The sequence below is a fragment of the Coloeus monedula genome, assembly GCF_965178545.1.
Source record: "Coloeus monedula genome assembly, chromosome: 4".
NCBI lineage: Eukaryota > Metazoa > Chordata > Aves > Passeriformes > Corvidae > Coloeus > Coloeus monedula.
In genome coordinates, this window is record NC_138784.1 from 20,131,059 (window position 1) to 20,145,495 (window position 14,437).

Sequence of the window (14,437 nt, forward strand, 5' to 3'; positions counted from 1 at the left end):
CCTGCACAGATTTCAGCGAGGTTTAATAATTTAAGCCAGGTGAGCATATTAGCTGTTTGTAGGATGTAATCCCCATAGTTGCTTTACCAGAGCCATATGCACTCTGGGGTTTGGTACATTCATTTTTGGGCTGAAATAATTTTCCATGTTATGAAAGCCGTGACTCAACTACCTCTCAGCAGTGCGTTGTCCATTTGTAGCAGCAGATTTTCCTGGAAGTCATTACTTTGGAGTGCCATTGTCAGCTGTACACATCACTCCTGCTCTTCTTGTCCTTTGTGGTGCAGATTTGCTCATTGTTGTTAGTGAGGATGTTACTGCTGATACACAAGCTATCAGGTTTTTCTGTTCTTTTCTTTCTTTTCTATCTCTGTTGAATTGCAGTTTCCTTTGTCTTCTGCGTGGTGCACTGAAAGAGGTTAGGAAATTTATCATGGTTATTTTTAATGGGTTTTTAAAGTCCCCCACAACACAGATTGAATTGATTCAGGAAAATTTCCTGGAGCTGTAGCATTGTACTATTAAAAATAATTTTATCATTGCAATTTTTCTGTAAGAAAATACATCTATTTTTTTTCCTTCTATCCTATAACAAAACCCTGCTTTCTAATGTTTCTACATGGTCAGATATTAGCCATTTCCCTAGATAATTTAGGTTGGTCATGTGCATTTTTATTGTAAAGAATTCTGCTAGTGGTTTCATGATAAATGCATCAAGCATTGGGAAATTACTTTTATTAGTGTACATTTAATAATGCATTAACAAAATAAATGAGTTTGTGTGTGTGTTTATCTTAAGAATGTATAGAAAAAGTACTTGCTGCTATAGGTAAAAAATTAATCTTTCCTGTGCGCATTTTGTATGCTGTAGCATAAGAAAAGTACATTCCCAAGAGCTCAGTAGGTGGTTACTGCCTTTTTTTTTCTTTGTTTAGACATATTTTTTTTTTTTTAGGCAGATTGTACAAGAAAAGCAAGTCCCAGTGACTGTCCCCCTCGTGGCCAGTCTTTCAAGCCTTTCCTTCCCTAAGTAAGGCTGTGCATTGTTGGCTGGGATCTGTGTCTTTATTGCACGCAAACCAAATGAATGAGTTGCTCATGGCTTCCCCACTTATGAAACCCTGCTTTTAAACTTCAGATATTTTCAGGCTAGTAACCATGACCAAGTTAAATGTCACTTCTTATTCTACAAAACAGTCTATTACATGTGTAGTTACATGAAATTCAATTTCGCTTACTCATTCCATCATGCTGTGTTTATGATGCAACCCCCCCCAGTCTATTGAGTCCTATCCATTATTGAAGAATTAAAATATTCTAATATTAAGACAGTATTATTTCAGAAATGCATACATCTGCATTAACATAAGCAGAGCAAAGGTATTAAGAGGGATGGTGTACAATATAATGTAACTCTCATTGATTTAAGATCAAAATCCCAGTAAGAAAGAGTAGACTGAAAGAAAATTATGTACATGTTTATTTCAGATACATTCAAAAATAAAATATTGTTTTGTCCACCACTGCTGATCCTATTTACAGGAGGCAGATGAGCTGTCTTGCCTATAAAAAAGTGAAAGATAAAGTGCAAAATTAAAACAAACAGAAACAGCCTGCTGATATTGAATGTCTCTGTTCTGAACGCTGCTTTTGAAGATACGTATGAGGACATGACTTTTCAGCAGACAGGGGTACTTGGTGAGTTCTGAAAGCCATTTCTTTCCCTCAGGGCTAAAATGGCGAAGCAAAACCGGAGAAGTGAAGAACTCCAGTTGCACTTGAGTTCTGGCCATGATAAATAAAGCATACATGAGATGAAGGTCGCAGAAAGGCAGAGTTAGGGATGGCTCTTCTGTGTACCCTGATGTCAGGTCTTAGGGAGGAATGATAACACAAACCTCAATTTTATCATAGTCAGAAATGCTTTATGAGAGGCGGAAGTCAGATCACACGGTTTTGTTTTAGTTGCCCTGAAATGTTTGCTTGTGTGAAGTTTAGTGGTGGGTGTGTAACTATAAACTTTATTACACTTGTGCTTTTATTGTAGTCAACCTACTTTATCGCCTGCTGTATCTTGTGATGTCGTAGTATCACAAATGATATTTAAATCCTTTGACCGCCTTCCTGTTTCATTTTCTCCGTATGATCACACATATGCTCTCCTCCTTTTGTCTCCTGGCCCCAAATTTTTCTTGGATCCTGCACAGTGACACACAAATGCTCCCCTGCTATCTGGGACACTGAGGATCCTCCTTGGCTTCATGTTCAGATATGTCCCCCATACTTTGCTCCTAACTAGAAATGAGCATAAGCATTCAGCAGATCCCTATACCTACCTTATGTGGGAAAAAAAAGAAAAAAAAAAATTGAGAAAAGGTTACCCTTGTTTAGATCAAGTAACGTTTTCTGCTTATCCTCCTCAGCCATCTTGTAAGTTTTTACATTTTGCTCCACTGTAAAAACAGGTAGCACTGTTGAATATAAATATTTGACTCATACAAATCCATACAAATGAACACTGTGTTCATAGTAGCAAGTAAAGTTTGGAGACACAGAAAGTTCGCTATTTTCCAGAGGTAGTCTTCCCTAGAAATAATAATCTAGTGTTCTGGAAATAGTAACCTGATGGTTTTTCCCTGGGGGTATGGCAAAGGAGTACTTTAGTAGTGAATTAGGTGCAAAGAGCAAGAGATGAGACTGTTCTCATGCTGCATCTCGAAAACCCCCAGAAAGGCCGGGCACAGAAATATGCTGAAACCCACAGGAAACGCCTGCTGCACCATCACATGAGGTCAGTCAGGCGTAGCGCACTTTAGCGAGCGCAGACAAAACAAGCTCTGGTGAAAATGCCACAGTCTAAACACGAGTAACAAAACACAGACTAATACAGCCCAAGCTTGGTGGGAAGCACCATGGGAAAAGATTTAGAAACATTCTTCTGGCACTCTTGCTGAGGTGAAGAGCTACGCGGACTTTCAGCGTCACCCAGTCACAATAGCACCATGCACCCACACAGGAGGAGTGACTGGTTTCTTATTAATATCACAGTAGTTCTCATTTCCAGTAGCATCCTGTAAGCGCAGTACCCTATTTACAGCTTTCATTTGGCATTAATGAAGTGGAATACTGATGCAGCTAATCAGCGCTAGCGGTATGATGCAAGCACGCGGAGCGGCGGCAGCGGCGGTGGCAATCATCTTAGCCCAGTTGGCAGGATAAAAATAACCCCTGCCAGCCCTGGGAAGCGGCAGCTCCCCGGCTGTGGAGGAGCACAGCCCATGACCCCGTGGCTCTGCTCTGCCCTGGAGCTCAGCTTCTGCTGCAGCCCACCTGAACAGAGAAAAGAAACAATTGTTATCCCTGTCTATCCATTTTGCTGCTTCTCTCCCCAGCCCCTGAACGTGGGCATGAATTTTTGTACTTGCGCTTAGGTCTGGACTGAGATTGCCTCCAAAAACCAAGTGGATGTAGGTTGCCGAATATGCTGTATAATTCAGAGGTGTTTTTTTTTTTTTTTTCCTCTTCGTGGCACTTTGTGAGCTTAATTTAATCTCTGTCATTTCTTATACGTGGGTAAATGTCATCTACTTCATTTCATGAATGAATTAACACAGCCATGCAGAGGCTGTGTCTCCTGCACTGCTCACTTGGGAGGGGGAAGGGATTAGTAGATGTGTGTGACACCCTCAAGCTGCTAAACCCCAGGGTTAGAGATGCTCAGAAACAGATTTCATTTGCACTCTGGTCTAAGTTACTTGAAAGACTCTACCAGCTCTGTACCTTGTAATGGCCTCAATCAGCCCTCCTTCTCCTTATTGTCAACCCTAAATATATTACTTTCTTACCACAAGTCCCTTACGGCACCTGACAAGGGAGGAGCTCCTTTAAAAATAGCTGTGCTTTTAGTGGTGGGGAGAAGATAAATAATCCCAGAATTTTCTTCCTTTTTTTGATACTTCCTTAAGCACGTCAGAAAGCAGAGGCCTTTTGGCAAGGTGCGAGTTTGAGATAGCGCAGAGGTTCTTGGTATGTGGAAGATAGCATTTTTAATCCCGGGTGTGTGGACAAAGAGTTGGGTGCATAACCATACAGAGCAGTGCAGGAAGTGTGTGTGAGCAAGCATTTTATGTTACGTGATATTTTTAATGCATCCAGGAATTAAATTAATAGTCCTATGTGCTTATTTTAAAGCTTTCACAACATGAAAAGAAACGTAGCTCATTGAAAAAGGAAGTGAGGAACAATTTATTCTTAAATAGAAATTGCTGTGGCCATGTCTCTTTTTTTTATGAATTTACACAATGGGTTGGATTAGTGTCTGGATGAGGTGCGTGAGTGTGTGTGTGTGTGTGTGTGTGTGTTGGCAGAGCTGTGCTTTGAAACTTTTCTCTGTGCCTGAGACTTCTCAATGCTACCAGGGCTTCATTTTCATGTGCAGTAATTTCACCTGTTTCTAGGGTGTTGTGGTTTTGGGGTGGTTTTTTTGGTTTTTCTTCTCTTAAGTGTTAATGAGAGCTTCATGGTTCTCTAATCTGGAGATACTCAACTTGTGAGTGCTTTATAAAAGTAGTTCAGGGAAGCACCTTGCCAGCTAGAGTCACAGACTAGGATGCAGAACAAGTGGCACAGGAGTTAGTTCCCAACCTTCCCAAAGAAAGCTGGCATGGGATTTCCAGGTGTATGTAGCAGCTGAGAAGCTCTGTTCTCACAGGGTGTCAACAGGAGAAAAAAAAGGTGATTGCTGGCAATTCCCATCTCCTCCACACCTGCCTGTCCCCCAGTCCCTCAGATGGAAAATGGAAGATGTTACTTGTTTTCCCCACTGTCACTCCAGGTTATTTAAGTTGTAGGCTCCATAGGCCTAGAATAAGATTTCTGCTTATGAGTAACTCCTGTCAAATTAGGGCATGGGGATCTTGGAGACCTTTAGCTGCTAATATAACACAAATAATAATGGGACTTGTGGTATTTGACGAATTTGTCCCACTCCTTTCCTCTCCTCTCCTCTCCTCTCCTCTCCTCTCCTCTCCTCTCCTCTCCTCTCCTCTCCTCTCCTCTCCTCTCCTCTCCTCTCCTCTCCTCTCCTCTCCTCTCCTCTCCTCTCCTCTCCTCTCCTCTCCTCTCCTCTCCTCTCCTCTCCTCTCCTCTCCTCTCCTCTCCTCTCCTCTCCTCTCCTCTCCTCTCCTCTCCTCTCCTCTCCTCCCGAAATAACCCTTTCTGTGCAGACTGTGTTTGGGTTTTGCAACTGTTCATTATGTATTTCTTATTCCTACTCCATCTGAATTGCCTGCGAGCACTGAAAGGGGACAGTGCTATGACAAATCAATTTGCTGGCCTCTGAAATAATTAAGTAAGTAACGCTGGGCTTCAGGCCTCTTTTAAACAAGCATTGTGCTATTCGTTTTTATGTGTCTCTGCCTGCAGTGAAAGGGTGTCTCTAAACAAAAGAGGCTAAGTGATTGAGGAACTTCTTTTAGGAAAAGTGTCCTAAGAAAATCAGCCTTTTCCCACTGTATCTCTGTGTTTTTGTACTCCTCTCCTTCTCCCCCTCTGCCTTTTTTTTTCTTTGTTCTTTGCTCTTCCCTGAAGAAAATAGTGATAAGAAAATATTCTATTTTCATATGGCTCTACAGATGATCTTTGTGTACTTAACCAGACCACAGCATATAGAAAACAAAGCCTTGCTCATTGCCTAACAGCATATATATATTTTATGATTAATGTGTTTGTAATACATGGGACTGAGATAGGAAGATCAAAGTCTTCTGTGAATTGATAGCAGCACTGTAAACAAGGTGAAAGGGTTGCAGGTGTTTCCCACATGGATGTTATACAAAAACATATGGCCCTTTGCCATAAGGTACTGTATGTGCTCTCCACCTTTTCCTGTGCAGCAAGGCAGTATTGCTGCAAGCTTTCCTCAGAGAGCATGTCCATGGCTCAGGACCTGGGAGATGCTATTAGCAGCAGATGACCATGCAGTGTGGCTAGGGTGATCTTGGGAGCATGGAAAGGCTGATGCTAAATTGGTCTTTTGAATTAAAAGTAGCTGATTGATCCTCTGTGTCATCTGAGAACAGAAATCTGCATTCTGGGGGGATCCCTGGCAAACATTGGGAAGGAAGATGATGGTCCTAAGTGTTTCAGGAGGGACCGAGCAGTCCAGTGTGCCCCTTGTCTCATTGCTCCTACTTCAGCTCAGAGTTGGACTTGGCAGGCATCTTTTACCTCCGCGGGTTATCTTCTGTGGCCGTGGCCATGGCAAGCACTAGGTGTGGGGTTGAGATACCTAGGCCACATCTCTGCAGAAAGCAACAGTGGTGCATGAGCAAAACTGCAGATATCATTGCTGGATTGCTGTTTATTCTTGGGGATAAAAGAAAAGTTGCATTTATTAAATTACTAAATCATTGTAAGTAGGGCTGCAACATCCTGGGTTGACCCTGAACACAAGTCCATCATCTCTGTCCTTCTCATTAATTGCCTTGAGAGTGGTGCTTGTCTGCTCTTAGGAATGAAACTGCTACGGCTGGGTGTGGTGGGTGTTTTTAGCCTCTTCAGTTATTAAAACACTTCTGATGAAGTTTAGCTTTTGTTCAGTACCCTGTAACATAACCCCCTCCTTGACCTGTGCACCCTTTGGCAATCTTTGCTTCTTTCACAGCTTCTGGGAATAGATCCATGCCCTCTGCTGAACACTTGTGAAAAGCTTTTTGCCTGGCCATCCCAGCCTGCCGGGGCAATGGCTCCTCATCCACACTTTCATCTGCTGGAGGAAGCTCACACTGTCCTTGTGCTGTTGATGTACTGGTACCAGGTCTTTCCTGCCTCACCCTCCAATGGAGCTAAAGCTACTAGTCTAAAATGTGAATTTCTTTCTCTGTTCTGGAGGGCTGCAGTTTAAACTGAAATATAATAGAAAGTGCCCTGACAGCATAATTTAATGAACCCATGCCTCATCTACCCAGGAAAATTTGCCTCCATATGTGGGTCATGAAATTTAGTTTTGCTGGTGTGGCAGTGCTACAGCTGATTTCCATGTGGACAGAGGTGCATCGCCCCAAGGGTGCAATGCTACATGCATGAATTCTTGCTTATTTGCCGGACTGGGCTAGGTATTCCCAAGTATTTGCTTTCCACCCTTTCTACATGAAAATATTATAAAGTATTGGGTCAAGCAGTGTGATGGTACTGTAGCCAAAGGTAGGACTTCTGTGTGTGAATGAGCCCTGTGAAAAGATTAGCCTAGGAAAAGTTAATAAAAAGTGCTGTCCTAAATTATTCATGAATCCATTTGTGATATACTTGCCCAGAGGCTTTTGTTTTTCTCAAACTCTTATTTATTAAAATCTGACAAGAATATCGGGTTTTGTTCAATAATAAATCTAAGTCTATTTGAGACTAGCGATATCCTCATCCAGTAATACAGCATCAAAATGAAGTTACATAGCAGGGGTGAATATGTTATTTACTTGGGAAGAATAGATTATTGTTCAGGAGGATTTTATCTTTTACTTGCTATTTCTAAACAAGTGAAAAAAACCCAAAACACCTAGTTGGGAGATAGCCTCTTGTTTTGTGACTGAGGCCTTGATCCTGCAAAGGATTTTAGATATATTAAAACTCAGTTAAGCATCTTTCTGGTGGCTTTTCAGGGTCTGAACCTGTGTTTGCTAAATGAAATAGCTCAGGTGATCTTGTTTTGTGTCTAGTTCTACTTGTCCTTTTTCCTTTACTTCAGGGAAAGACCATGGAAGTCGTGCTTCTAGTGTATGGATTTTGACTTACAAAGTGTGTCCATACAAAACCTCATTTTTTGTGTCCTAAAAAAGGTTAGAAAGATTATATACAGCAAGTAGGAGAATGGAAAAAAGGTGGGAAGAGAGCTTTTGCTGTTTGGGATAAAATAATGTGTGTGCTTTATAGCAGTCATTTCTTAAAAAAGGCAGAACTTTGCCTAAAAATCAATTTAAGTTTGTTTGGTTTTTTTCCCCCCAGCATTTTCAATTTAGTAGTTGTAGGGTTTTTTTTCTCCCCCTTCTTCTCCTTCTCTGCCCTAATTTATAACTGGATAAAGAAAGGAAAAGCAGGTGCCTATAGCTAGAAAGTTAGAGAAGAGTAAATGAAAAAGAAAGCGCTTAGCTGTGGAAACAGAACTGGGAGTTCGGGTGACTGGTCTGAGTTGGAGCGTGATGAATAGATTTGTTTGGATAAGCTTGGCTTGTGAGTCACTTTCTCATAAAAGCAGCTTGAGTAGGAGATGCTCCTGTCCCAAATTTTTAGTCCTGAATGCTTTCAAGCACAAAGTGCTTGTGACATAAAAACTCCTGCTGTGAGTACCATCCTGTTATCCCAGTGGACAGGAGCTGGAGATTTGCAATTTCCCAGGTCTGAAATAAACTAGAAGTGTGTCTCTCCTACACACACATGCTTTGCATGATGTATTGTGGGGTGTCCCTTGCTGGTCAGAGTTAAGCTGTCTGGGTAGAAGACATAATCAGCTTCTGGTTCAAATTTGGAATCTGGTGTCAGGAAATTGGTCCCTGTGGAAAGCTGTTTGTTGCAGGACCATCAGTCACTAACCATTTAATGTGACAAGGAACTTGCTAAACTTGGAGGGAGGAAGAGAAAAGCAAGGTGTGAGCATGAGAGGTCGGTATTTGTGGCTGGTCATCCTGGGTAGGTTCAGAGCAGCACGTATCTTTGCCTTGAGAGCTTGTGTTGCCTCTCTGATGCCAGAGAAACTGTACAAATTACATGCAAAAGGTGCGTGTAGTGAATTATCCTCTTTTGCTAAAGTCTGTGATCAAAACCCTCTTTAAACTGAGGCCTCAGCTCTTTTGTATGCACCTATGAGGATTCAGAATAAAAGTTTGACCATTAACAGACAGCTGCTTTTGCTGCGGTTGAGCAAACTGGGAAGGTTGAAAAAGGTGTACCTCCACAGACCACACCACCCATATCTAAGGTTCCAGTAGAGCCTGTGAGTTGCATTTGGGAAATAAAAGTTCCTTCTGGAAACCCACCAGAGAAGAAAAGATGATGTCTTCCCTCCTGAAGCACATTGTGTTCTTGTTCTTCTCTGCCATTCGTTTGTTACGAGTTTTGGTGTTAGGGAGGTCAAGTTGGACTGTGAAGCCTTGCTTTGGAATCAAGATATTTGTCTGATTTGTTTGCCCTTGAAGAAATCAGGCTGCTGCAGCCTCATTGCCATGGGAACCTCTAGTTACTATATTTAATTCAGCCCGGAGTTTGCTTGTCTGTTCAGTTGCTGCAGTGTAGACAGGTGATAAGCAATATATCGATACTGAGCTATATCATACCAAAACGATTAGGCACAGATATTACCACGGTATTGCAGCATCTGTGGTACTGCTCTTGTGTTCTACTGTGAGCTGCCTGGTCCTCCTGTGGCTGCTTCCAGCCTCTTCTTCCTCTCTCCTGGTGGAGAAAAGACAGCGCTGCCTGAACAGTCTTTCAGCGATCAACAAAGGTAGGGACTGCGAGCAACCTCTGCTTGCTGGTGGTGCCTCTTCCTCCCCCAGCAGAGCAGCCAAGCATCGAGTGCCTGTGGGCCTTGGAAGGAATGGGGCTAGAAAAGGGATCTCTGCACCCCTAGAAGTTGTAGGATTGGGATGGGTCCCAGTACCTCGGCAGCATCCACAATGGTGTGAAGACCCAGAAGGGCAGACCCTGGCTCCACAAGGTCATATTAAAATCAGGGCAGGGAGATAGAGGGTGTACAGGCCCCTATGACCCGTTCTTCTTCTGAAGTTTGACTAATTGCCTTAGACTTGGTAAAGCTTCTTTTGCCCCCTTTTTTTTTTCTCTCCCTATTAGTGTAACGTAAGATTTGTGCATGGCAATGCAGAACCTGAGTTGCACTCTGCTCCAGTGCTAGTAGAAGTGGTGGAAGTGTGCCTTTGTTGCAGTCATGATGGGGGGACTTCTGGAAAAACTCACTAGAGACAGGGCTTAGCCATGAAAAGACATTTCATGTGGCTGATGTCAGGAAATTCAATTTTGTAGGTCTTTCATGATTATTTGAGTTGGTTTCTAATGTTTTACTCCTCTATAGTTTGGTTTAGTGATACTACATCACTTTGTACAGAATTCAGAGTGAGCAGAGTGTGTAAACCTTTACGTTAAAATGTTGGCTGAGTATTGATTAATCAGTAAAAGATTTTAAGCTATTTCCTTTAAATTCCAGGACCATGCATCTTAATTTAACAGTTGATAGGGCTGGGGAAAGATACTGCTTTACCTAAGGGAATACATTTTCTGTGGTATTTGTTCACAGCAAGTATATTCAAGCAAAAAGTGATGTTTTAGGGAAGGAGATAGTTCTCTGTGGTCACCATCTGCTGAAATGGTTCTCTATTTCTTTCTAGGTATTATATTGGTCGTCAGATGTTTGTGGTGATCTCCTCACCAGAGATGATCAAGCAAATCTTAGTGACAGATTTCAGTAACTTCACCAACAGAACTGTAAGTACACATAAAAGTTGACTTTGTGGATGGAGTTGATAGCATGGCTAATTTAAGCTCAGACCAAAAGTGGCTACAAGGAAGCCAGAAATAGAGAGAGGCAAAATTACAACATGGTTCAATAAGACTTTAAGTTATATACACTCAATATATACATTCAGTCAATGACTCTTGTTACCAGTACACTCTAAGGATGAAAGGGAATGTCCTTAGAAGAGACCCACTGTCCTTGTGACTGAAGCACCAGATGGATGTTGAAGAGAGAGGGTTTCAATATCCAGTTTTGCCACTGCCTTCCTGTGCAATCTTGGGAAAATCACTTACTAGCTCTCTTCCTCAGTTCTCAATCTGTAACATGGAGATGGTATTATTTGCTTTCTCCCACACATGGTCTGTTTTGTGCTTTTAGACTTCACAGGGCAGGAGCAGTCTGCTTGGGACAAGGACATGTCTCCCACAGCTATTGTATATTAGTCATATCTGAAAATAATAAATAGCAAAGAAGGAAGTTGGAGTTAGCAAGAATTTATACATATGCTCTTGGTTACACTCATCTTGGAAAGCTCATTTTCAAGAGCTGCTTAGAACAAATAATGAGGGTGAATGGCCAGAGGGATAGTAAAGAGTTCCAGCAGTTGCTCAGGACTTTACAAGGAAATACTGTCGCTGCGTGCTGCCTCAGTCCCATACATTCCCTGCTTCCCTCTGGGCCCTTTGTATGCTCAAATAAACTCACATGTATTCAGGAGGGTTGTTTGTGCCCTCAGGGAACATTTCTTCTCTGATCAGCTGTCTGTCTTCTCTGTCCCTCTGATCCTGTCTGCAACCAGTCTCAGTCTGTTTGCAGTCTGCTTGTCTCCTTTGCTTGCTTCTTTTGGCACATGAGTTTCGTCTTGTGACTGCCTATATCTGACTTAATAACTACTGGTACCAGTTGCCCCCCATTCTGCCCATAACTCACATTTGAAAGCAAGAATCTGTTTTTAGACTTGTTAGGCTGAAGTTATTGTGACAAGGGGCTTTTCCCCATTTTCTCTATACTTGAAGAAATTTTCCATTCCTTCCCTTCTTCCACCCCAAGAAAGAACCCTCTTTCTTCCTGTCTATAACTTGTCCATGCTTTTTTTCTTTATATTTGGTAGTAGTAGACTGTACCTACTACTCCTAGCAGTAGCTGGTGATCCAGTAACACCTCCCTCAAATGAGAGAGCTTTTTTTGAGGGGACACTCAGAGATTTGTTCTGCTCTTAACTTTAGTCAGCCTGGTTGGTTGGATTTATCTTTCTCTGTATTGTCACCCTTCTCAGTTGGTGAAATTTTTCTTCCTCTCCAGGCTTTTTGTGTTCAGAGGTTTCTCTCTTTCTTGTGGTTGTATGTCCAGCTGTGATGGTCTGTAACATCTGTGTTACTCTCTAAAATTCAGATAGGTTATGTCACTATAGCCACTCTCTCCTTCTCTCTCCTTTGTTTTTTTCTTCATCATGGATCTGTTAGGTATAGCTGTCTCTGCAGGTTCATATCTTGCCCTTATCACTTGGCTGCCCCCTGAATAATTTGTGGCTTTTCTGTACAACATCCTGCTTTATTGATGAGGAACTGAGACATTGACAGAGTGACATCCCTGCCACTAACCAGAAAGCCTATGTCAGATGAGAAAATTTAACTCCTAGCCTCCCTTTAGCAAAATGAGCAGTTTCCCTCCAGTGCAGGGTTGCTATTTCTCTTGCTTAATGCCCATGAGTCTAAATCAAGTGAACCTCCTTCATTTTATATGCTCTCATATGCGTGTTCTATGGTCTTCTCACATACCTACAATCTTTGATAATTTCTCACTTTCCACTTTGTTCTCCCCTCTTCCAGCCATTGCTTTTCACTTGTTGGAGACAAGCAGCCCTATGTTTCTGGGTCCTTCCACATCTAACCTGGGCATCTTTTCTCCTCTGGAGTTTTCACACTGGAAGCTGTCTCCTCTTTAATTTGCAGTCAGCTCTGTTGGTGAAATATTCGGCTATCCTGTACACTAATAATTCTACATGAATATAAATAATGCTGGATGGTACATGAGGAAGGCCAGTGGAAGTTATTCAGATGTGATTTGGGTTGTATGCAAATAATGATTGAAAGGTGAGAGTGAGAAAAGCACTTTCCAAGTAATAGAATTATTTCTTATCACATTGACTGAATAAATGTCATTTTAAGACTTTTAATAGGGTTGCTTCTGTTTGTATATTTTAAAATTAGTCAAATGTTCCAGTTTGGTCAAATTTAGAAATACATCCTCTGAGAGAAGGCACAACCACCCCTCCCCCCACCAGGTTCAGGAAAAATAAATTTTCCTCAAAGGAAAGTGAAAGAGAGAAAAACTATTTATTTAACAAACACACGGGAAAAGGAAAATAATGCTAAATAATAAAATCTTTTGCTATGAAGAAAAAACCTGGGAAAGTGTTGGAGTCCTCCCTTTGGTCTCCTCAGAGCTGGGGCTTGGCCCAGGGCCAGACCCTCTGTGCTCGGTGGAAAGTCCTCCCGATGTGTTCTGATATTGAAGCAATCCACAGAAAAAGGGAAAAAATCCAAAATCCCAGGGAAAGGAAAAAAAGTTCAACTCTCAGTCTCTCTCCGGAGAAAAGAAACTGAACAACTGGCTGAAAGCTGGCTGGAAAAAAAAGTCACTATCTGTGTGTGACCTTGAACAAGCTGCAAACTGCTTTGAAAAAGTTTTGCTCAATCTTTTCCTTCCTCCTCTCAGGCTCAGTTTAAAGGCATGGAAAGGCACAAGAATTAATTTCTGGGCATAGGGCAGCGATATGGGATACACATCATAAAGTCACCCCAAGACATCAAAGAAAACTCCTCTACTTCAATTGAAGGTTTCTATTTGCTAGTGGGGAATTCAAAATACTAAAGAGATCCCCCTGCTTTATTTTACCAATTCCTTCCCCAGTGATGAGTGGTTATAGACCTGACTTTGGAGTCAATGCTGTTCACAAAGCTAGGCTAATGTATTCCAGTCCAGACATGGCACAGGCTTATTATTTCCACCCAAAGTCTTTTTTTCAGCTTAAGAGTGTCAGTCTTTTAGGCTGAGAGGATGGGAAAGCAGGTGGGTTTGAACAGGTCTTAGGAAAACACACTTGTGCTTTTCTTCCCCCTCCTCCTCATGTGCATTTCCAAAATCAAGATTTGTACTTCATTCACCAGAGTGAAATGTGAGTTGTCTAATCTAGAATGCCTCAAACAGAGATTATTCGCTCTGTAGCAGTTGTAACTACTGTAACAAACTGTCACTGAGTTTCAGGATGTGCAGGACTAATTCTAAAAGCTAAATGTAGAAAAAGTTTATATTCCATGTTTCTTTTGTCTCTTTTTCAATTAATTGTAAAATATATACATATTTGATTAGGAGACAATGGGAAATTTAAATTGTGAAGGGATGAAAACAGTGGGTGTATTGGTAGAAGCCAGTAAGATGATGATTCAGTGAGTTCTGACAGCTTTTATTAAAGCTGTCTGTAATGTGGTTTTATGCCTTTGAGTGCTCGTAAGCAGGATGACTTTAATCTGGGATTGTGCATTTGTGGACTACCTTCTGGGAAGTCATTGGAAGGCCTTTATGGAATGAGAATGGTTTTAATCTGCTGAGAGGATTCTTTTGGAAGCACCTTGTGTCCTGTCTCTACGTCCTGAAAGACCTAGACCATTTGTGCACTTGTCACACATTAAACCTGTCTGCTCACTCATTATATAGACAAAGTAGATCTTGCATGTGAACACAAGCTAAACTATTCTTCATTTTATGTTTCCCTTTGATACTGTATATTTCATGTCTTTACTATGGATATCTTTTGAATATTGCTGTAAAAAGTCTTTTATATTCCCCTGCCATCTTCTCTTGTTTCTGAATTACTAGTTATTAATTCTTGCAAAAGAAGCGTATGGTGACTGCAGA

At 41.6% G+C, this 14,437-nt stretch overlaps 1 protein-coding gene across 1 annotated transcript in view; it reads left to right on the forward strand.

Moving 5' to 3' along the window:
* The window catches only part of TBXAS1 (thromboxane A synthase 1), a gene marked incomplete at both ends in the record, with an annotated part of 227,535 nt that overhangs the window by 90,613 nt on the left and 122,485 nt on the right, over positions 1-14,437 (forward strand). Inside the window, one exon of the mRNA XM_082280876.1 lies at positions 10,392-10,488. Within this exon, the coding sequence (XP_082137002.1) occupies positions 10,392-10,488 (97 nt within the window). The remainder of the gene's footprint in view (positions 1-10,391; positions 10,489-14,437) is intronic.